This window comes from Leopardus geoffroyi, chromosome C1 (genome assembly GCF_018350155.1).
Source record: "Leopardus geoffroyi isolate Oge1 chromosome C1, O.geoffroyi_Oge1_pat1.0, whole genome shotgun sequence".
NCBI classification, from domain to species: Eukaryota; Metazoa; Chordata; class Mammalia; order Carnivora; family Felidae; genus Leopardus; species Leopardus geoffroyi.
The window spans coordinates 84,244,967-84,269,281 of record NC_059328.1 but is presented as its reverse complement, the minus strand read 5'-3'; the positions used below and the strand labels follow the sequence as shown (position 1 = coordinate 84,269,281).

Here is a 24,315-nt window from a genome sequence, read left to right as displayed (position 1 = left end):
GTTTATATACACAATGGAGTACTACGTGGCAATGAGAAAGAATGAAATATGGCTCTTTGTAGCAACATGGATGGAACTGGAGAGTGTGATGCTAAGTGAAATAAGCCATACAGAGAAAGACAGATACCATTGGTTTCACTCTTATGTGGATCCTGAGAAACTTAACAGAAACCCATGGGGGAGGGGAAGGAAAAAAAAAAAAGGAGGTTAGAGTGGGAGAGAGCCAAAGCATAAGAGACTCTTAAAAACTGAGAACTGAGGGTTGATGGGGGGTGGGAGGGAGAGAAGGGTGGGTGATGGGTATTGAGGAGGGCATCTTTTGGGATGAGCACTGGGTGTTGTATGGAAGCCAATTTGACAATAAACTTCATATATTGAAAAAAAAATAAAATCTTAGGATAAAACAAAGTTATTCATCTCTGTTTTCCTTGCTTTGATCATTATTACTGTGTAGCTTTACATTCTTTTTGAAATAGGACTGATAGCTCACCAAAAACTGATTTCCATAGCATAGATAGTAAAAAGACAAGATTAATCATTAATTAATCAGTAGTGTTGGTCTATATATTAAAAATACAAAGGGAAAGCTCCTGGGTATTCAATGGATTGTCATTGATGACAGTAAGAGAAAAACTTGGTGTTTTCTTTCTGATGAAGATGATCATCCCTAAATGAACTGACTGAATGGTCCATAGAAAAGTGGTGTGATGTAGCCTGAATTTGCTAATCCAGACTTTAGACTCACCCAGTGAGTGTCTTCCGGTAAATAAGTAGATAATGTGGGCACAAGAATGTAATGGGTTGCAAATTTTAACTGGTATGAAAATGTTTAGGCTGATTAAAAATCTAAGCATATTAGCTTCTCAAGCTGGTGTGTTGCTTTCCAGGAAGTCTAGTCTACGTATAATGTGAATCTATTCAATCCTGGGGTCTATAATGAGTTCTGAAACATTCTTCAAAGAGTTTCAAAGATACATACACTTCTGAAGGGCTGTTTTAGCACCATCAAGAAATCTGTCTTCTTGGGTCTAGAGATCAGATCAGGGACCAGCTTGAGTAAATGGTATGGGGCATAAACACAAAAAGAAACGTCCCCTGACTTGGATTCAAAAATCCCTTTCTGAGATAACTGAATTATTCCCAGCTATTCTTATGATTAGGGAGTTGAGACACATTAACTTTAAAGAGAGTATCTGATTACTCAGTTTCATCCTAAGAGATTGTCAATATAAAATATATAACTTAAATGGTTCAATAAAGACCATTTATTATGCCTCTGACTCAACATTTCAAAGGAAAGCTCAAAACCTACCTGTCATTCCTTGGGATCAAAATTACATTAAATAACTCTATCTGGGTAGATCCTCTGGCACTCCCATCCTTCTCTCCACAAGGAAGGCTGTTCACAAAGACTTTATTGTGTGATTGTACATGGTATATATCAGAAAATACAGAGGTTAACTATTTTGGAAACAGGTGTCATTTTTACAGTATTCCCCCAAGCTTTCTCTGAAGCTAATTTTAGCATTTACCTAGCAATGAAAAGTAGTGTGCATTTCTCCTGGGTGAGCAGAAGAAGTCTCCCAATCTTTCCAAAATAAGTCAGTTTAGGATTAAGGGTTACAACTAAGGCTTTGTGAGCACTGTTTTTGAGGCCGGTAAAGGAAGAGCTTTTGCATTGTTTGTTGGAAAAGAGAAAATACCTACAATTCTCCTTTTTGTGGCAATGGATAGCTGTTGATTTAGTATCTCTTCAAATATACTGGATTTTAGTTACCTTTTATTTTTATTTGTCTAAATCTTTCAACTTCTACTTTCATTCTCCTGGATGGAGAAAACAGGAATGAAATAGAATTGAAGTAGTCCTGTATTTTCAGCTTCCATAACATGGTTTCCACTTTATTCACTTTAATAATTTTATTAGAGCTTATTAATTCCTAGCTTTCTTGAATCCAAAGAGGCTCCTCACACCCAATTCCATGTGACTTTGATACTACTTGGAAGTCATTCACTTTTTTTCCCACCCAAAAAAACTTACTTCTGGGGCGCCTGGGTGGCGCAGTCGGTTAAGCGTCCGACTTCAGCCAGGTCACGATCTCGCGGTCCGTGAGTTCGAGCCCCGCGTCGGGCTCTGGGCTGATGGCTCAGAGCCTGGAGCCTGTTTCCGATTCTGTGTCTCCCTCTCTCTCTGCCCCTCCCCCGTTCATGCTCTGTCTCTCTCTGTCCCAAAAATAAATAAACGTTGAAAAAAAAAATTAAAAAAAAAAAAAAAAAAAAAAAAACTTACTTCTTCCATTTTGAAATGTGCCTTCTGACACTGTTGCTTCTGTCTTCACCTTTGACCGAATCCATCTCTTTGTATCTTTGCCTTTCATAGTCCATGGTCCACAGGTACAATTATATCTGATTTTTTAACTGCTTCGCTTTTTAAAATTGTTCACTCCTCTCATGTCATATTCTCTTTTTGAGTCTGTGACTTTAAAATGGCAACTAAATTTTCTGTAACTTCTTAAGCCACTTTACTAAATTCTACGGAATATGACTGAGAGTGGCCAGAGTTTTCTTCCTTTGCTCTTATGTCCCAGATTTTGAAAAGGGTACTTTCTCCAGGTTTCTCTCATGTCACATAACAGTTCCTCTGTGTTGGATGGAATGAAGTGAAGTTAAGTCATTCTCCCTCACTGTTTCTTTTACTTCATGTAGATGAGCACAGAGTCCGTAACTTCTCTGACTCCCAGGTTTTAAAAGAAGAATGAAATTTTGGATAGAAATCTAAATGCCACTCAGAATCCTGCTTAGTTGGCAGTTTTATAATCACTATCAATACACATTAATGTCTTAAAGTCACAATGCTTGGGAACTATCTTTCCCTGGACCAGAGTGTTTTAAATTTACAAAATTTACAACATGTTCCGAACTATGTATGCATCACTGAATTTAAAACAACTCCTTTGTTTGAATTTATTTTGCCATTCTCCAACGTAAGCAATACATTTCTAAATAAATACAACTATACTTCAAGAACTTCTAGGATGTTCAACGTTCATCTGTTACTTACTCTTTATAGGACTACTATGATATATATATATATATCTCATAGATATATATTAAAATATATATATTAAATATATATTTAATAAAATATATTAAATATATATTAATACAAATATGTTTATATATATTAAAAAATATATATAATATATATTAAAATATATACATATTTTAATTTCCCTAATTTTTAAGTGGTCCATAAGTAACTGGACTTGGATTTTACGGAAGCATTTGGTGTATTATTCATCTGGCTAGATGGTGTATTCTTGCAGTAATTTTGTTTCTTTCTTCCTTGATTTTCCAGAAAATGTCCTATACTATAATCACTTTTTGCTTCCTAGATGTCCATGTTGATATATATATATATATGTATATATATATACATATATATGTATATATGTATATGTATATGTATATATATGTGTATATATATATACATATCACTACTGAATAATACAAATATATATGTATATATATATGTATATATATATATACATATATATATACATATACATATATATGTAATACAAATATATGTATATATATACATATATATGTATATATATATACGTATACAAATACACGTATATATATATACATACATATTTGTATTATTCAGTAGTGATAGAACCCTTTGATTAAATCTGTTCATTACAAGTCAAGGAAATAAAACTAATTTAAATGTTCTTTCCTTAAAAAAAGTTAATACATGGTAAAGCTGTAGTAATCAAGTAAAAAATATATATACTTATTATTCTTCCCCAGTAAACTGTAAGGTCCCAAATAGCAAGAGTAAAAGTTTGAATCTGGATGCTCCATAGTGCTTATTAGCACAGGATTTTGATGTTAACAGAATTTTAAATGAATGATTTCACATGAGACAGCTGACATTTTTAAATAAGGTTGATATCATTTGAAATGAACTGACCTCTGATCCGGTAATTTCTTAAAATTCTTATCCAGAAAGTTTTTAAAGTCTAATGTTCATAATTATTTTTAATAGTATTATTTGTGAGAGCAAAAAAATAGCATAAAGCCTCAACTGTTCATTGTTACCTTTGCTAATAGAAGTAAACTAACACAATGTATTATATTAAGATTATTATTAGATAGGAAAGTAAACAAATGAGAAATATGGAGCTCAAAATAACATATATCCACTGTAATCATCATGACACAAAATAGATAAGTAATCATGTTTTTATGCTGACACATTCAGAAAGGGTCATGTAGAAATTTTAAAATATTTTGATCTGAACATAGCAAATTATTTTTCTATAATTGTATTTAAGTATACCACTCTCTCCAGGAGAAAAGGTTACAGGCATTCTTTATTTTATGTTAATGTACCTAGCTTTTGTTGTTTTTGTTTGCTTTTAGTGTGCATGTATATTAATTTTATAACGACAGAAATAAGGCTATGCAACAAGGACTTCCACACATTAATAATTAAGTGAATATAATACTTAAGTGAATGTAATACTTAAAGTCATATAGTTTATTCCTTTGCACACTTTACTTTACAATATTAAACTGCTTTTTGTGGCAAACGTTAACATATGATCTTTTCATTGTATTAAAATTAAACTTTCAAAGAGTGTATTCTTTTAGTTTGTAATACCTACCAAGCATCACTTCCTTTCAAATCCCCACCATCATCATAATCATCATTACCATTAGCATAAACAACCGTATAAACAGACACTCTTTTGTACCTAATAGAGAGTAATGAGAAAATGTCCATGCGCTTAATGCTGCATGTCATGTTTTATGGTTTTAGCATCCCCTCACATTTTATCAGGAAATAATTTGCTTTGGTTATTTGGGTACCAATATGCTTTGAAATTATTCACCCATGTTCAGTTGGATTTTTTGCTGTAGTGTCTTATTAATTCTTGTCTTTTAAAATAACTCATGGGGCGCCTGGGTGGCTCAGTCGGTTAAGCGCCGACTTCGGCTCAGGTCATGATCTCGCGGTCCGTGAGTTCAAGCCCCGCATCGGGCTCTGTGCTGACAGCTCAGAGCCTGGAGCCTGTTTCAGATTCTGTGTCTCCCTCTCTCTGACCCTCCCCCCTTCATGCTCTGTCTCTCTCTGTCTCAAAAATAAATAAACGTTAAAAAAAAAAATTAAAAAAAAATAAAATATCTCATATTTATTCTTAATTATTGGCCTCATAGGACAAAATGGAAATAACTTTATTTTACTTACTTGAGTTTACGTGGAAGTGCCTGTTATATATTTGGTGCTGTCTCCAAATAAATTCACACATCTAAGTACTACATTTCAATGTGACAATAGCTATCTTCTGATAGAGACCCATGCCTCATATTTATAATCTGATTTTCCTGTCACTTTGATATTTAAATTTTAAGTTATAAATAAGCTGTGACCATTTCACTTCATAAAACAAGTCCAAAGGCAAATGTTTATACCCCAATTCATCTATCATACTAGGAACAAACCCTTATGGAATTTATATTTGCAAACGTTGATGAAAAAAGAGGTATTTCTGGAAGAATGTGATTAAATTAAAAAGGAAATGGAAAGATTCTGGAACATTTCACTTCTCTGTATATCTAAGAGATTCTGAAGTTAACAGATAACAGCAGACTGTTACTGTTTCAGGCCACACAGTCTGCATGCTAATTAGAAAGCCTTGATTATTTAAGGGCTCCAACTTCCTAATTATGCTTGGACTGATATAGCAAATCAGTTAAAAGTTATTCACTCAGGAAAACAACAACAACAACAACAACAAATAATTGAAACTGCAGGGGTTTTTTGAATTTAAAGAAAACCAATGATTCCTTCAAAGATATACATCTAAGATGCAGTACACTTGACACATTTTTAGTAACATTTATAAATATAATTCACTTGGAGGAAGAGTTAGAAACATACTGATATTAAAACTGCTGTGAAGAACAAAATTGGCAAAATGACACAGTAATGCTAATTTAACTGTTTCTAAGAAAGCAATATTTTATATAATTTGAAATCAGTCTATGAGACTGACAAAAACGTGAATTTATGTGACAGGTAGAGTCAAACCCAAACATTTCAGTTGGGAGTTCAGTGGAATTGCCATGAAGATTTTCCCTTAAAAAATGAAGTTCAAACTTAGAAAAAAAGTTTGCAGAGCCTATCATTTAAAGGAAAATATAATCAGTGCATGTGAAAATAGAAACAGTGTCATGTGATACTTACACCCTAATATACTTATGTTTTATAACTATAATTACTTATAGTATATTGCATATTTTAGTATTTGAGGCATTGTCCATAAATTATTTTGGTTGACTGTCATAACAATTCTGTAACATCAGAATGGACAGGTTGTAATGTAAAGGAGAGAGAAAGTCTTTTTGTGGATTGAAATAGTTAAGTGGTAAGAAAGCCATAGTGATAAATTAATTAATTAATTAATTAAGCCATAGTGATAAATATCACCATAGTGATGTCATTCAACAAAATATTTTATTTATTTTTGTTTTCTACTTTCATATTTTTAAGTTTATTTATTTATTTTGAGAGAGCGGGAGAGACCGTGCACACGAGGGGGAGAGGAGCAGAGAGAGGGAGAGAGAGAATCCCAAGAGGCTCTGCACAGCTAGTACAGAGCCCAACGTGGGGTTCGATCTCACGAACTGTAAGATCATGACCTGAACTGAAATCAAGAGTCGATGCTTAACCAACTGAGCCACCCAGGTGCCCCTCAACAAAATAGTTCAAATCATTTCAAAAATCTGAGACTTATGGGAAATTCCTTTGAGATACTTGCATTTACTTAAGGTTGTTAATGCAGAATAAAAAAATTAAGGACAGAAAATTATCTTTTCAATCACTTGAGTCTCTAGGCCACCACCATGAAATCCCTATGTCAGTTCGCATCTCTGTCTGGTACCACAATGTTCCCTATTAGGTCTCCTCATGTCCAGTTTTGTTTCACTCTGAGCCATATAAGCCAGAGTGACCTTTCTAAAAGGCAAATCTGATAAATATTGTCACTTCCCTGATGAAAATTCAACGGCTTTTCCTATTTCCCTTAGAATGAAAAATAAAAGACTTATATTACAATGCCCTCTTCAGCCCAGTGTGGTTCAGGATGAACAGCAAAATAAGGCATCTAGGCATATTGAATATTTTAAGCTAAAGGAGTCTGAGACTATGGCAGAGGCAGGAAGGTCACTTTGATCTTCCATAACCCTCAGCCCCTGGTGCAGGTGGTAAAACCCTCATATGAGAGTTGTTCTCCTTATATCTGGAGGAAAGGAAGGTACTTATCAAAGGAAAGGAACACAGAGAAGACACCTAACAAACAGGTCTTGTCATGTTTCTGCAGTTTATTATATACACCTCATACTCCATAACCTACCATATTTCTACATGACTCCCCGCCTGTCATCAAACCTAGCAAAAAATATTCACATCTGCTTCTTAGTCCCTATGTCCTTAGGAAGGCTTCTGTGTCACAAAGAACTTACATTACATCAATCTGTATGCTTTTTTTCCTGTCAATTTATCTCTATCATTTTAATTTCAGACCCAGCTAGGGACTGTCAGAGGGTTCAGGAAAACTTTTTCCTCCCCTACAAACCTCATTTTTCAACTCAACACTACCCCTGCTTCTCCAACCTCCAAAAAAGAGCCTCAGTTATTTGAGCATATTCTCTCACTTCTAGGGATTTTCTGCATGTATTTTCTCTAACTGGAACTCTTTCTTGTATCTTTATCTACCTACTTCTTATTCATCATTCAGGTTTCATCTTAACCACATCCTCTGCAGAACCTTCCTCATTCCTTCTCGATTAGGTTAGATGCCCTTGTAATGTCTTTCTACGCTAGAACATATTATACTTTATTATAATATTTTGTATTAATTGACTGTTTCCCTTGGTGACCGTGCCTACGTAAAAAGGCACTGTATTTGTGTTGCATGCTATGGTCTCTCCAGGGCCCAGCACAGTGTCTGATGGAAGTAGAGGCTTAAGAAATGCTTATTAAATGAAAATAGTTAATCTTTTCAAAATATACAATATTTTACAGTCTGGCATGCACTATAGACTATAAAGCATAAATGTATCAATTTCATATAGTCATTAATTTAGTCAGAGATAAGGTTAGGGATGTATGTTGAAAATGCACCTGCTAGAAACAGTATGTTTAGAATATGCTTGATTAAAAAAAAAGGATACTATAAAATTCATTTAAAATGATAACCACCTTGGGGAACTGTTAGTTGCAAAAAAAGATGAAAAACAATCATCTGAAATCAAAAGGATGACTAGGTTCTATCTTGAAGTAAAGGAAAAAAAGAAAAAAAAGCTGAACTAAACTAAACTGAAATAAAAAGAGAGAATACCATGCTCTTTTGTTGAGATTTTGAACAGCTATAGAAGGCAAAGTGGAAATGGAAGGGAAACAAGGTACAGGACCTGATTTGATTTTCTGCTCATTGAAACCTCTGGTCCTTTTCTCATGTTGCAAATACTTAATAACATAAGAAAAGGAGAGGATGAGGGGAATAAGATGGGAGAATCAGTAGCAAGCATTGCCCAAGTGCTTTTAAAAAATTCAAATCCTTCTAAAACAAGAAACTGTGGGGAAAACAAACAAAACAAAATGGTAACATAATTCTTTCCCACAATCAAGGCTCAAATTAGGCACCTGGGGCATACTGTATAAGAAGGAAGACTCTTCATCCTTTCTCCACATAAACATATTTGTTTCAGTGGGTGGGTTCGGCATTACTTGATTAACTAGCAACTCCACTGGCACTGAGCCACCAAGGAGGCTTCTGAATGTGACACTTGGTTCCTTAACAGACTCTTTCAACAAAGGGCAGATAGACAGTAAAAGAGAGGACAACTTTCATAAAATGAAGCAATATCACATAGCACTAATTACCTGTTCATAATACTGGATATTCTCCTCAGCCATATCTGTAAATGCTGACTTGATATCATTTTGCATATTATGTCTCCATCTTTCCCAGTCTGCTTTCAGGGCGTTATTAGCGCATTCAACTTTATCTTCAAGTTTTCCAATCTCTTCTGTAAGCTGAATTAGATCACAAAGAGAGATAAATTGATCTATGTATTCTTGTTACTAAATGAATTCATCAAGTCTAAGCTGAACATTATATCAAAACATCTTAAGAATAATTCTTTGGAAAGTCACCAGCACTTACCATGTGTAATAACCAGTTATAGTAAAAAGAAGACTGGGCTCAGCCAGAGATGCTAACTGGAGTTCTAAGATCAACCATCAATTAATTAACATTTGACCTTGGCCTAAGTCTGTCAAACCTTGGGCTTAGGTTTCACTATTTATAAAACAGAGGAAATTGAACTACAAGTTATCTTAAAATTCTTTTGTACTAACTCTCACTACCACTATTGTTTATGGTGATAATATTTATGTTAAAAGGCATGGTTTCATTAACCAGCTTCCTATTCCTGGGCTTCATTTTTCAATTGTTTTTTACTAGAAAGATCAATTAACTCACCTGTTACAACGTCCATTCAGATTATGCACTCTAACCTGGAGGCCCAGGGGATCAACTTGACAAATTTCACCAAGCTAGTACTAGAAGCAGGTTTATGTCTGAAGACACCTAACACCTAGTCCGTGCATCATTACACAGGCTTAGCATGATATTTACACCCCCTCACCACTTCACCTGCCAACCTCAGAGCATGTAATCCAGCAGTTTATTGGCTTATATTTTGTGTATTTACATATTAATACATATATTTATACATACATATTTATTCATATATTCAGCATATATTTAAGTGCCTTCTCTGCACCAGGCATTCTTCTAGGAGAATTCAGTAGTGAAGACAATAGACAAAATCTCTGCTTTTACTCAAATGGAGAGAGACAAACCAAAAGCAAGATAAATGATAGGGACTATCAACTGAAAATTAATGCTAAAAAGAAAAATGAAGCAGAAAGGTAGATAGGGAACATATGATGATGCAATTTCACATGAGATGACAGAGGAAAGCCTAAATAAGAAAGTGTCTTTTGAATAAACATCTTCAGTCCACAAGAGAGTAAACCATGGGGGTTCTCAATAGAAAAGTTGTTCCTGGCAGAAGAAACAAGGGTAACAGACTGGAGGCGGAAGCACGCCCCGATGGTCCCAGAAGAACATGGAGACTAGCACGGCTGTAGCATATAGTGGAGTGAACAAAAAAGGGAAGGTTCTAGGAGATGAAGTCACACAAGGAATGGGTGACCAGATCTTACTGAGGCATGTAGTCTGTGGTGAGGTTCTTGGATTTTTACTGAGATCCAAAGCCAGGAAATTACATGCAGAAATGATACTATCTCTCTCATATCTTAAAAGGGGCATCATCATTACCATTGTGGTGTAACTGAAAGTATTTGAAAGAGACCATTATTTAAGAAGATCCACATTTCAGAGATGTTGAAATGCAAGAATGTCTTGGAATAAAAATAGGTTATTTTGCTTCTAATGCTTATGTGAATTATTACTCTAACATCATCATTATCATCATCATCACCATCATCATCATCATTATTATTGCTATGGAATTTCACCTTTCTGCCCTTATTTCATCGCAGCTGTATTTGTTTTTATTTCCTAAGAATAGACACTTGGTACTACATAAATCTCTGATTATGAGAGATCTATTTCATTAGTAAGGTTGACTTTCATGGTTTTTTTTTTTTGGGGGGGGGGGAGGGAGGCAGATATTTTACTTTCTTGTTTTGTTTGTAAACTATCTCAGGGCAGCCATTTATTATTTTATGAGTATGTGTACTCTTTGGAGTGATTATTTTGTTACATCTTAGAAAATTTGTCTAATGAGTTGTTAATGGGATGTCTGATGGTGGATGCCAGGGGATAAGCTAAGAGTTAAACTGCTAAAATGCCAAACCCAAACAGGTTCTGGGTCTGCTGGAAAAATCATAGGGGCTGGTTAGAAAAATTCACTCCTCTGGGTTGTTGGATGGAATCATGCAATTTTCAAAGTCAGATGGAAATTATTAGCATAATGTCTCTTTTATGTAGGATCAGGAGGTACCTACACCAACTGTGAGTGCACTATTATTCTCCTCTGCTTAGCATTTTCAGTCTAAAATTGTTATGCATTGGAGTGGGATTACTGGCAGACTGCTCTACTAAAATTGGCTTTCGGAAACAGAGTATCTGAATCATATATTGTATCTTTCTCCCCTTCATAACAGTTTAACATGATGTCCCTGCCATAAGGGGTTTACAACATAGTTTTCCCTTTGTCAATCTGTAACTCCCCCTCATAAAAGCCCATGAAGTGGTGGCCTGCCTGGTTGGTGCTTCTGCTGTGACAGAGCTACTAGAGAAGTCCTGTCCTGTTCTCTCACCTCACTCTCACCTACAGGAACGTTTGTAGGCTTATCAGCACAGAACTAGGATTAAGAAGACTTATGAAAGGTTAAACCAACTTCAGTTTAAGTTCCACTTCCATCTTTAAAAGTTATGTGATCTTGGTAGGACTAGCTATTGAGGCCCTAGTTTCTTCAACTATAAAACAGATATGAAAAAATACCTATCACATAGGGGTTTTAGATGCATGAAATAATGAACACTAGTTGACTTAAACAGTGCCTGACAATTTGCCTACTAAATGTTATGTATTACCATCACCACCATTACCACCGCCGCGATGACCACCACCATTAGCACCATCATCATTAACTGGTGAAACTCAAGTTGATTCCCTCTCCTATTCCAGTATTTTGATTTCTGGAAGTACTGTATTCCTCTGCCAGGGTCTAGGTCTTAGGTTAACTTCTAGCGCTAGTTCTCAATCTCTTCTCACCAGTAAGGAAGATGACGCATATGCTTTAAATATATATGATCAATTCTTATCTTTTTTTGTAGCCAAATATGAGTAATTTTTCTTTCTTTGATGATTTCATCATTATTTTAGTTGGAAAAGGAGAAAAAAGACATTAGGTATTTCCCCACACTGAATCATCTTCCCATAATTTCAATTCTAGGAAACTCTAATTGATAATAAGCACAAAATATCTACTTCAAATGGAGAAGGAGCTGGACTATATCTTTCCTAATAATTTACAAAAGCCCAATATACCCTTTTTCTTAGTTGACTTCAATGTAGCAGGGACTTAAATACCATTCTTGGTATAAGGAACTATGGATTCAGAGGGTGCCATCCAGGCTTTGCACATATACAGTCAATGAAAGTTAACTGAGGTGGGAGGGTAAGGTGTTAGAACCTGGCAGGCCAAAGAAGCCCCTCTAGCCACACAGCAGGTTTCAATAACTCGAAAAGTAGGAAATTCATTTTCTCTACAATAAAATAGCACAGAAAAGATGGAATTAAAAAGGATTAAAGCTTAAATAATTGTTTTCACAAATCCTGGAAGCGATTTGGTCCTCTTTTAGTGGAAAAATTTAAGAAGCAAGCAATCCTTTTTGCCAGGAAAATGTTGTAATACCAGAATAAGTAATACAAGATTGTAAGATAGTGGGGAAAAAAAGGGAAGATTTATATTTAACAGCAAGGCTAATGGGTAATTTCTAGCTTCAGTTATATTCAGCCAGAAATTAGCCACGCAATTAAATGAAAACCATTAATACTAAGAGCTAAGGCAAACAAAACAAAATCTTTCTCCAAAAGTAACTTCCTACTATAGTACCAGTAATGGCAACAATAATAATAACCATTTATTGCATTTCTGCCATGGGCCATTGCATTCAGCTATATACTTTACATATATTATTTCATTTAATCTGCATAATAATGTTGCAAATTTGGTATTATTATCTTCCTTTTACAAGTTAGAAAAGTGGGAAAAAATCAAAGAGATCTCATAGCTTTTTGTGGCATAATAAAGATTCAAACGAAAGTCCACCTAAGTCAAAGCCCATGTTTTTTCCACACTGACTAAATAGCACCAAGCTAGTATGCCTGAGGCTTTCAAGGCTGAAATGATTCACCTTTAACTAAAGGAGTCTATAATCGATTAGAATACACAGATGCAGGTGGTACTGGGGTGGCTCAATAGGTTGAGTGTCCACATTGGGCTCCTCCCACTGATGGTGCAGGGCCTGCCTGGGATTTGCTTTCCCTCTCCCTCCCTCTCTGTCCCTCTCCTGCTTGTGTCCTTCTTCTTTCTCTCTCTCTCTTCCCCTCTCTCTCTCCCTCGCTTTCTCTAAATAAATAAATAAACTTAAAAAAAAAGAATACACATATGCAAAAATGAAATAAAAACTAAAGCTATAATACAAAGCAGAATGTAATATATACCACATGGAGGAAAAAATTACAGTAGTATAGAAAGATACAGAATGTAGGATTAATTTTGATTGGGATAGGGGATGTTTTGACTGCCAATTCAGTAGGCAGGGACTGGGGAAGAAATGCCTGGATGAATGTAAGGCATAAACAAAACCACAGAGATGGCATGCTACAGACTGTGACGACAGAATGGATAAGAGGTAGGTTTGGAGTCTGGAGGTGGGCAAGTGGAAACAAGAAATGCTGCTGGGTAGGCTGATTGAAGATTCACTGCTTACAGGGTTTGAATGACATTAAGCATGAAATGGATTCTGCAGGAATGGTAAATCACTAAAAGTTTTTGACCAGAACAGAGCTGTATTTCCTAAGTCAGATATAGAGGGATGGTTAAAAGAGAAAGGAAGGAGGAGAGGAAAAAGGAAACCAGTTAACCTGCACTAGCATAATGAAGAAACAATGAAAAATGATAAGGAGGATCTAGTTCATCCCCACTCATTCGCTCATCCAGCAGCACTCACTCAGCATCCATCTAGTTTGTGTTAGGAACTAAGATAATGGGTAGTGTAGGATGACCATGAACTCACCTCCTCCCATGGACATGCTGAATCTTTATCTATATACAGAGAAATTCCTCCTCAGGAACTCAGGGCTGACTGAACAGCCAGACAAAAATACCACCAAAAAAGAAAATTACAAGCCAATATCCCTGATGAATATAGATGTAAAAATCCTTAACAAAATATTAGTAAAACAAATTCAAAAACACATTAAAAGGATCACATTCCAGGATCATGTTGGATTTACTCCAGACGCAAGAATGGTTGCATCAATCAATGTGATACACTACATTAAAAAGACAAAGGATAAAAATCATGTGATGATCTCAATAAATGCAGAAAAAGCATTTGACAAAATTCAACATCTATTTATGACAAAAACTCTCAACAAAGTAGATATGGAAGGAATGGACCTCAACATAATAATGGCCATATATGACAAACCCACAGCTAACATCACACTCAATGGTGAAAAGCTGAAAGCTTTTCCTTTAATATCAGAACAGGACAAAGTGGCCCACAATATGATTTTTACTCAAAATAGTATTGGAAGTTCTACCCACAGAAATTAGCCAAGAAAAAGTAATAAAAAGTATTCAAATTGGACAGAAGTAAAACTGTCACTATTTGCAGATGACATGATACTAAATATAGAAAACTCTAAAGGCGCTACCAAAAAACCATTAGAACTAATAAATAAATTCTTTAAGTAAAGTCTCAGAATATAGAGTTAATATACAGAAATCAATTGTGTTTCTATATGCTGATAACTAACTATCAGAAAGGAATTAAGAAAATAACACCATTTATAATTTCATCAGAAAAAAGAAAGTATCCAGGAATAAATTTAACTAAGGAGGTGAAAGACCTGTACACTAAAAACTCTACGACATTGATAAAAGAAATGAAAGGCAACACAAATACATGTAAAGTTATTCTATGCTCACGGATTGGAAGAGCTAATATTAAAATGTCCATACTACCCAAGGCAATCTACAGAGTCAATGAAATCTCCATCAAAATACCAATGGCATTTTTCAAAGAACTAAAACAAATAATCCTGAAATTTGTATGGAACCACAAAATTCTCCAAATAGAACAATCTGGAGGGAAAACAAACAACCAAAAAGAAAATATAAAAACAAAAACAAAGCTGGAGGCACCATGCTCCCTGATTTCAAACTATACTACAAAGTTGTAGCAATCAAAACAGTTTGGTACTGGCCCAAAAAGAGACATAGAACAGTGGAATAGAACAGACAACCCAGAAACAAACCTACATATTATATGGCCTATTAATATATAACAAAGGAGGCAAGAATATACAATGAGGAAAAGACAGGCTTTTCAAAACATGGTATTAAGAAAACTGGACAGTCACATGCAAATGAATGGCACTGGACCAGTATCTTACAACATATACAAAAATAAATTGAAAACAGATTAAAGACCTGAATGTAAACCTGAAACTAGAAAATTCCTAGAAGAAAATCATAGGAAGTAAACTTTTAAACATTGATCTTAGCAATAGTTTTTTGGCCTCAGGTAAGAGTCAACAAAAGCTAAAATAAAACAAATGGGACCTCACCAAATTAAAAAAATGTTTGCACAGTGAAGGAAATCATCAACAGAACAAAAATGAAACCTACTGAATGGGAGAATGTATTTGCAAATCATACATCTCATAAGGGTGTAATATCCAAAATATATAATGAACTTATACAATATAAAAAAAACCTGATTGAAAAATGGGCAGAAGACTTGAATATATATGTTCCTAAAGAACACATATAGATGGCAATAGGCATATGAAAAGATACTCAACATCACTAGTCACCATGGAAATGAAAATCAAAACAACTATGAGATATGACCTCAAACCTGTCAGAAAAGTTATTATCAAAAAGATAAAGGGGGGCCAAGATGGAGGAACAGCATGGAAGTTTTTTTTGCATCTCTAGTCCCTGCAATACAGCCAGATCAACACTAAACCATTCTGCACACCTAGATAACTGATTTGAGGATTAACACAACAATCTGCACAACCTGAACCAGAGAACTCAGCAGACACGAGGCACGAAGAGGTGAACTGGGGGAGAAAGCTGCAGAGAGAGGGGAACTCTTTGGCTTGCAGATAGAGGATGGAGACAGGGGGAGAGTACAGAAAGCATCCTCCCCGCCTAAAAGCAGCTGGGGAGAAAATAAAGAGTACACAAGAGACTGAACAAGAAAGGGAGAAAGGAGAAAGGAGAGGGTTTAAATTCCATTAAGACTCTGTAAATGGGGAGTGCAGAGTCTGCAACTCTGCAGCTCGATACCTGGCAGTGCTCTGGTGGGAAGGGCAAATCCCCACAGAGAGCGAGGTCCTCGGAGTCCTCAGGCCACATGGAGAGAGGAAGTTCCCCTGCTGGGAGGGCATCTGGTAGAGGCTGGTCCCAGCAAACCCCAGAGAACAACCACATCCTTTGGTGCTGGAACACGAACGTTAAAGGGAAAGCCCGGTGCCAGATATGTGTTGTAATTATCCACAAACCCTGAAATGCTACTCCTACAAGACCACGGGAACTTTTTCTGGGGTGGGCTGGCACCCAGCCACAGTCTCTGGGCATTGGCAGCAGCACAGTCCCACGAACGATCCTGGGGGTGAGCTGGCACCTGGCCACTGCTCACTGAGACCCTCCCCCAGAAGGTCTGAGTAAGTCAAAGCCGCAGTCCCTCAGAAGTGAGGGGTTGGGAAACACAGTTGCATCTGAGATAAAACTCAGGAGGGAGTTACCGCCTGGCAACCTAACGGCTTGGTCACAGACAGTGTAAAAGCGGGGACTGCACGGAAGCCAGAGACACAGGAGGGGTGTGCGACTGCTGGTCAGTGAGAGCACAGCGTTCTGATACTAGAGACTGGGTAACTGAGTGATGCCATTTTCATCCCTCCCACGCATATGCATACACACCTACAGGTGCCATAACAATCTACCCCAGTAATGGAGAATGGAGCCATTACACTAAGCCCTGCCCAACTGGGCCAAACTCACTCTTCAGGAACACAAGTCTCTCTGCCTGCTTAGTTTACTGACTATAATGTGCTTCATAGTTCAACGTCTAGGGGAAACTGATGTAATTTCAATCGTACTTCAGTCTGTTTGCTGGTCCATCTATTCAATGTTTTTCTTTTCTTATTCTTAGATACAGAAGGAAAAAATTTATTTTTATTTTCCATTTCTATTAAAAATATTTTTCTACTATATTTTTCATTTTTGTAAATTTTTCAAATTCTATTTTTTTACTTCCATCATTTCATTTTATTCTATTTCATTGTATTCACTTTTTCAAATTTTCAAACTTTTCCTTTTTTTTTTTCTTATCTTTCCCTTTTTCCTCTAATCTATCAAGCTCCTTTCAATAACCAGACCATAACATATCTAAGATCTACCATCCTTTTTTGGATTTTTTTGTGTTGTTTTTAATTTTTTAATTTTAGATTTTTTTCTACCTTATTTATTCCTTTTCTTCCTCCAAAATGATGAAATAGAGGAATGCAGCCCAAAAGAAAAGAACAGGAAAAAACGACATCCAGGGACTTAATCAACACAGATACAAGCAAGATGTCTGAACCAGAATTTAAAATGATGATAATAAGAATACTAGCTGGGGTTGAAAACAGATTAGAATCCCTTTCTGCGGAGATAAAAGCTAGTCAGGATAATATAAAAAAAATGTTATAACTGAGCTGCAATCTCAAATGGATGCCACAGCGGCAAGGATGGATGAGGCAGAGCAACGAATCAGCAATATAGAGGACAAACTTATGGAGAACAATGAAGCAGAAAAAAAGAGGTAGACTAAAGCAAAGGAGCACGATTTAAGAATTAGAGAAATCAGTGACTCATTAAAAAGGAACAACATCAGAATCATAGGGGTTCCAGACGATGAAGAGAGAGAAAAAGGGGTAGAAGAGTTATGTGAGCAAATCATAGTGGAAAACCATGCAGTTGGTGGGAATGTAAATAATTGTAGCCACTATGGAAAAGAGCATGGAAATTCCTCAAAATATTAAGAATAGAACTGTGCAATCCAGCAACTCCACCTCTGAGTATTTATCTGAAGAAAATGACAGCACCAATTCAAAGACATATTTTCACCCCTACATTCATTGCAACGTATTTACAATAGCCAAGTGTCCACAGATAAATGAATGGATAAAAAAAACACGATCTATATCTATCTATATCTATATCTATATCGATATTGATATCGATATCTGTATGTATCTATATCTATATATTTATATAGATATATATACACACATATATATGTATATACATACATACACACACACACAATGGAATATTAGCCACAAAAAAGAATGAAATCATAACATTTGTGACAACAGAGATGGACAACATAATATCAAGAAGGTATTATGCTAAGTGAAAGAAGTTAGTTAGGGAATGACAAATGCTGTATGATTTCACTTATATGTGGAATCTAAAAAACAAAACAGAAACAGATTCATAAATACAGGAAACAAACTGTTGGTTACCATGGGGGGAGGGGTTGAGGGATTGAGGGTTGGGTGAAATAGGTGAAGATGATTAGGAGACACAAACTTGTAGGTATAAAATAAATAAATCATTGGGATGTAATATACAGCATAGGGAATACTGTCAATAATATTGTAACAACTTTGTGTGATGACAAATGGCAACTAGATTTACCATGGGGAATACTTTGTAGTGTATAAAAATACTGAATCACTATGATGTACACCTGAAATTAATAGGATATATGTCAACTGCACCTCATTAAAAAATAAATAAAATAAAAAAAGAAAGAAAAAGAACTAAGTTGAAGAGTGAATAAACAGACTTTGTCCTCAAGGACTCATACCCAAGAGGAGAGATTAAAAAATCAATCATATGAAGTAAACGTGAAAGGCATTTCATGTAAAGCAAATAGTAGTATGCAGTCCTAGAAGCATTTCTATTTGGGAGTTTCTAAAAAATTACAGGTAGTTCGTTAAAGTTGGTACCTGGAGTGTGAGTAGGGGAATTGCAAAAGATGAGGAAAGAGAGGCAGGCATTTGCCAGGTCCTAAAAGGATATCCTTTAAAAAAGACAAGTGAAATAACTGAGAGGGGCTAAGGAAAGGAAAGGACCTGGGGACAGCAGTAACAAATCAGATTCCTGATGCAGGGGTCCTTTAGGAGAAAAGGTAAATGCTGGGAGACAGAATCAGCAGGGTTTGTCAACTGACAATATGTGGGCACTGGGAGAAAAGTCTGTTTTGCTGGTAACATTAACTGGAGGAATAGGTCGAGTATCACACTTAAGCTCTGAAACTTCCAAAGTGACTTGGGTAGTTTGGGCAAGCAGGGAGGGGATAGGGACTTATCAGTTATATACAAACACATCTAAGTACTTTCAATAATGAAAAATTAGAACTATATGTTTGTGAAGGACAAATAAAACTGTAAGAAAAATACCCAGAGAAGTGCTCTGCATCTAAGTGCAGCTGATGTACATTCTCTCTCTTTTGGGCAAGACTTCTCTTTATTACCAAGGTTTTTAGCTTGATATTTTAATGATGCTTAAATTGCCTTAGAATTCTTCTAGAATAAAAAATAGTGATGTGGTTCATTTTTGAAAACTGTTAAAAACACTTGTTCCTGCGAAATAAATAACTAATCCTACTCATTAAAACACATAAATATATAACCCTGGTTCTATTTTTTGCCCATATCCTCTTTTGATATAATCAATTGTTTTATTGCACTATGGTTTCAAGATTTTCAGAAAACTATAAAACATTTTACTGGTTTAAAGTAAGTAATTCAAATGTCATTCAGTATTTTAACTAAATTAAGTAGAAATTTTAGGTTTAGTGTACCTATAGAAGAATCAAGTCTTGGGGCACCTCGGTGGCTTGGTTGGTTAAGCATCTGACTCTTGTTCTCAGTTCAGGTCATGATCTCATGGTTTGTGAGTTTAAGCCCCACATCGGGCTCTGCACTGACACTATGGAGCCTGCTTGGGATTCTCTCTCTCTTCTTTCTGCCCCTTCTCTGCTTGCTTGCTCTCTCTCAAAATAAACAAGCAAACTTAAAAAAAAAGAAGAATCAAGTCTTCTTCAGGAAATATCACATGTATAGTGATAGAGCTGTGAGAAATTTGATACAAAAAACAACAGAAAAGTTTTCTGTTAGAAAAGGAAGGCCATTCAGAAGTGGTTCAACATCAAGAAACACCTTCTAAGAGTTACATACTGAAAAGATGACAGTCTTTATTTACTAAGTTCATAATTGTTTATTTCTTGCCTACTACGGGCAAGGCACATGGTAGATGTTTGAAGAGTAGAAACCACATAATGAGCACACAATTTCTTTGAGGCACCTGCAGCTAAATAAATCTTACAAAAAGCAGGATTCCTATATTTGGGGTTTTCATTTGTTCTAGAAAGAAGCTTAAATTAAATCCTAAATTGTTTTTTAGTTAAAAACTATTTTTCCTGAAAGATGAACATGACCAAACATTGGCAACTTTGTGACATGTTTCACTAAGAATTCTTGCAAAGTGAATGAAAAATGTGCTGATCGCTGAGAAGGGACAAAGTCACAGAGGAAAAAATTAAAGAAAATAACAAGAAGAAAAAGAAAAAAAAATAATCACACTAAAAATAGTCTACCACTAACATCAACATATTAGTGTTAAAGTAATATTTAATTACTCTTTCAATATTTAATTCCCTTTCATGAAAAGTACAGTCTAAGAGAAGGATGTCAGGTAGAAGAATAAAAGACGCATAAAGTTCATGTCATATCCCATCAACTTGGAGGTATTCTAGATTCAGCTGAAGGGAACTTCCCTTTGTTAGGTTGGCCTTGTTTTGTTTCTTTGGTTCAGTTCAAGGTTATCTAGAGAATAGCTTAATGACCAAAAGGGCCGTGAACGGATGCACTGGGTTCCATCAACACCAGCTACAGCTTGAACCCTGGTCATCATGCTGTGAATGTTTGTCACAAGGCATGTGGGAAAGCCGGTAAAATAATCTGGGTGAATCTATGCAGATCATTCACTATGCTAGAAAATAAAACCTACATTCTATTGGCATAGGTCTATGGGCCATTGTTACAACTGTAGACTATTACACTATCTTTAAGGTATTTAATTTTTGACACCCATGTCTGCTAATGCAACCACAGGTGCACTCAATTCCTCAAACTCAACCACATTGGAGGTTTCCCTCCTTATTCCCTCAAACCTGACTTTGGGTGAAACCAATGTAGAAACCCTTTAGTATTTTAATTATGTTTATATTACTAAATATTTCTATTTATAGATTTTATGGATTGTAATTTTCTATTACTTTTACAAATTTAAATTTGTAAGAAAATACACATTACAACCATCAGAAATAGATCTACCATTAGAGAAGTTATATAAATCCATGAAATATGGTTTATTAGCTATTTGTAACCAAATTATTGACTGATATAAAGAAAAAAAATTAATTCTTTAAAAGAGTATTTTTGTAACTTTATAAAAACACGTAACAGTACATTTTAGAATCCTATAATTTTTTTGTGTGACAAAATGTGATCCTGGAAATTATAATGTAAATATTTATTTATAAAGAAAATATTACAGATGAGGAATGTATTCTCACAAAGTTAGGGTTGCAAATAAGATATTAAAAATATAAAAATGGGGCACTTGGGTGGCTCAGTTGGTTAGGTGTCTGACTTAGGCTCAGGTTGTGATCTTGCAGTTCGGGAGTTCGTGCCCCGAATCGGGCTCTGCACGGACAGCACAGAGCCTGCTTGAGATATGCTCTTCCCCTCTCTCTCTGCCCCTCTCTCCCTTGTGCTTTCTCTCTCCAAAAATAAATTAATTTCTAAAAAGCTATATAGCTTTAAACAATATATTGTTAAAAAGAACATACTCCACAAATATAAATCTTTAAAAATATTGTATAATAAATAAAATATGGAAATAAATTCTGTAAAATGGGATTACTTGTATACTCATCAAATATATAAGAGGTAAATAAAATGTATCCAGACTACATATTTGATCTAACACTAAACATTTGAAAATAAGTGGACTTTTCTTTTTAGAAATTAAAGCATATTTAAAGATGACTGGGTAGGCTTTTTGCTCTTAAGACTTAAGTTTGATCTTTTGATGCTGTTGCTCTCAATGCATTTCCATTACTGAGGCAAGAACTTTTAGTTTACTAACAGAAATAACCATTATTCCACTGAATTTGCTTAGCTAGCCTATGTCCTCCCACAAATGGACTTTGAGAGCTTCTTTGGACTTTCTGGCAGGAAAGTACAGCTATTTAGGAATTACTTTGGAATAGCTCTGGATTTGGCAAGGGCTATGAAAAAGAGCAATTAGCTTTTAGAGGGATGGACACAAAAAATGGAGACCATCTCCCCAGCCAGCAGAGTGAAATCACCCATTGTTATTCAGGGGATGACAAAGAGTCCTAACTCCTTTACGTTCTTGAAAGCCTTTAGACCATCTTTCTTCTTTCTCGAACACTATCAAGGATAGCCTGGTAGTAAGAATAAGAGGGGAATTCAAAGGGGTGTCTTCAAGTCATAGTGAAGAGTGGAGTTAGGAAAGGGAGTCATGTACCTGCAAGTACCTAGCACATAGCAGATTCTTAATATCTGCCATCTAATTTAACACTTCTGAGTCCCTACCACAATCAGGTCCTGTGCTATATGTGACATACGGCACCTCATTTAACTTTCTCTATAACTCTTGGAGGTAGCTTTCTTTTGCCCAAATCTAGCTGGCCTAAGTTTTTGGTAATGTTAACAAAAATAGAATTTGTAGATGATGTGGATCCCTGGAACACTATATTCTCAATAGCCTTAGGCCAATTCTCAAAATTTTCTTTTTCTCCTGAAATGTGTGGCAAACTCAGTCTAAGTTTTTCTTTATATATATATATTTCTGTCCCATAAATTTTATTTACTTGTGCTCCTTAAACCTCTATTCTCTTCCAAAATGCAGTTTCTTATTACCCTCAATGAGACAGAACAAATAAATTGAATATTAAACATTAATTTAAAAAATCTTTACATGCTTACTATGTGCCAGCCATTGGCTCAGGCACATGACCAATGGCACAGGCATGAACACAAGAGGAAAGGTCCCTGTCATTGGGAGTTTATGAGATAGTGGGGTTTAAGACACACATTGTACTAGGCATCCGCTCTTATTTTACCAATTGTTTTCCAGTCTATCAATAAATTTGTTCTTTTTTTATATATAAAATGAGAAAGTACTTCCCAAACTAAAGTTTAAGCAATCTAGAATATCTACGTTCAAAAATTCCTCTAAAAAATGAAATGTCTTTACATCCAATAACTATCCTTACTGCACTAAATATCCACTTGATGGAATTAAGGTAAGCATTGATATAGAGAAGTAAACAATCAAATTGTAATCAACTCAGATAGGGTAATAACCTCATTTCCAGAACATTTCTGTATGTCCAGTGCTCTGTTGCATGTGGGGAGCAAGACATGTACCTGTTACAAGGGAGAGTGACCTGCCTTAGTGACAAGTTCCTTGCTTCCTAACAACAAGATGCTTTTGCATCTAGATCAACCCGGAGTCCACAAGTACTGTCTACTTAGGCAGCTTCACTCTGAACAAGTAACATTTCATCTTTCTTGGTTGCCTGAGGGTATTAATACATTGGTTTGGGCTCTTCCTCTTTTCTTGTCCTGAATTCTAAAAACTTCATAATCACACACATGTATAATAGACTCCTTAATAATAAATCTATGGTTTGCTAATCCATAATATGAGGAGGAAGAGAGTACCTACTTAATAGGATTCTTTTGAATACTGTGTTAGCAAAGAACCTGGGACTTAAGCATTTAGCACACGTTAGGGTTAGAGGTGCACTCTGAAAGGATTAGTCTAAGTGTCTCAGAAATATCCTGAATGAATCTGTCAGGCTCACTCATGTGCACTATATTAGAGACTCCTTACCGAGGACGTGGATAACAAAAGGAACAGCAATCATAAGAGAAACAGAGACACTTTGTTAATGGCTCAGAAAGCTCCTTCCAAAACCTAATGTATCTGAGAGTGCTGATGGCTGGACTGGACGATGTAGCCAAGCCAAAACGTCTAAGTAAGGCCATTCTAACAGGCCTTTCTCCAAATCAGATACGTGGGGCCAAAAAAAGTCCAAAAATTACCTCCATTTTCAGGAACTAGGTTGCCATGTCACATTAATGGGTTAATGTTAGTATCTTGTTAATTATGAAATAATAAAATCCTAAAACAGAAGATGCCAATGGACCTTTTGCTCCCCTTACTCTGAAGGCACTTTAGAGTATGTTTCCTATTAACTAAAAATACCTTTTCAAGCAACTGAAGAAGATCCACCATAT

At 35.6% G+C, this 24,315-nt stretch overlaps 1 protein-coding gene across 7 annotated transcripts in view; it reads right to left on the bottom strand.

Moving 5' to 3' along the window:
* Positions 1-24,315, bottom strand: part of SNX7 (sorting nexin 7) — a 306,074-nt gene that overhangs the window by 149,885 nt on the left and 131,874 nt on the right. For all 7 annotated transcript variants that reach the window (XR_006712522.1, XR_006712521.1, XM_045478386.1 and 4 more), the window contains one exon: positions 8,960-9,112. Coding sequence is in view for 5 of the 7 variants with exons in the window: in XM_045478386.1 (XP_045334342.1) it covers positions 8,960-9,112 (153 nt within the window). In the remaining 2 variants the exon portion in view is untranslated. The remainder of the gene's footprint in view (positions 1-8,959; positions 9,113-24,315) is intronic.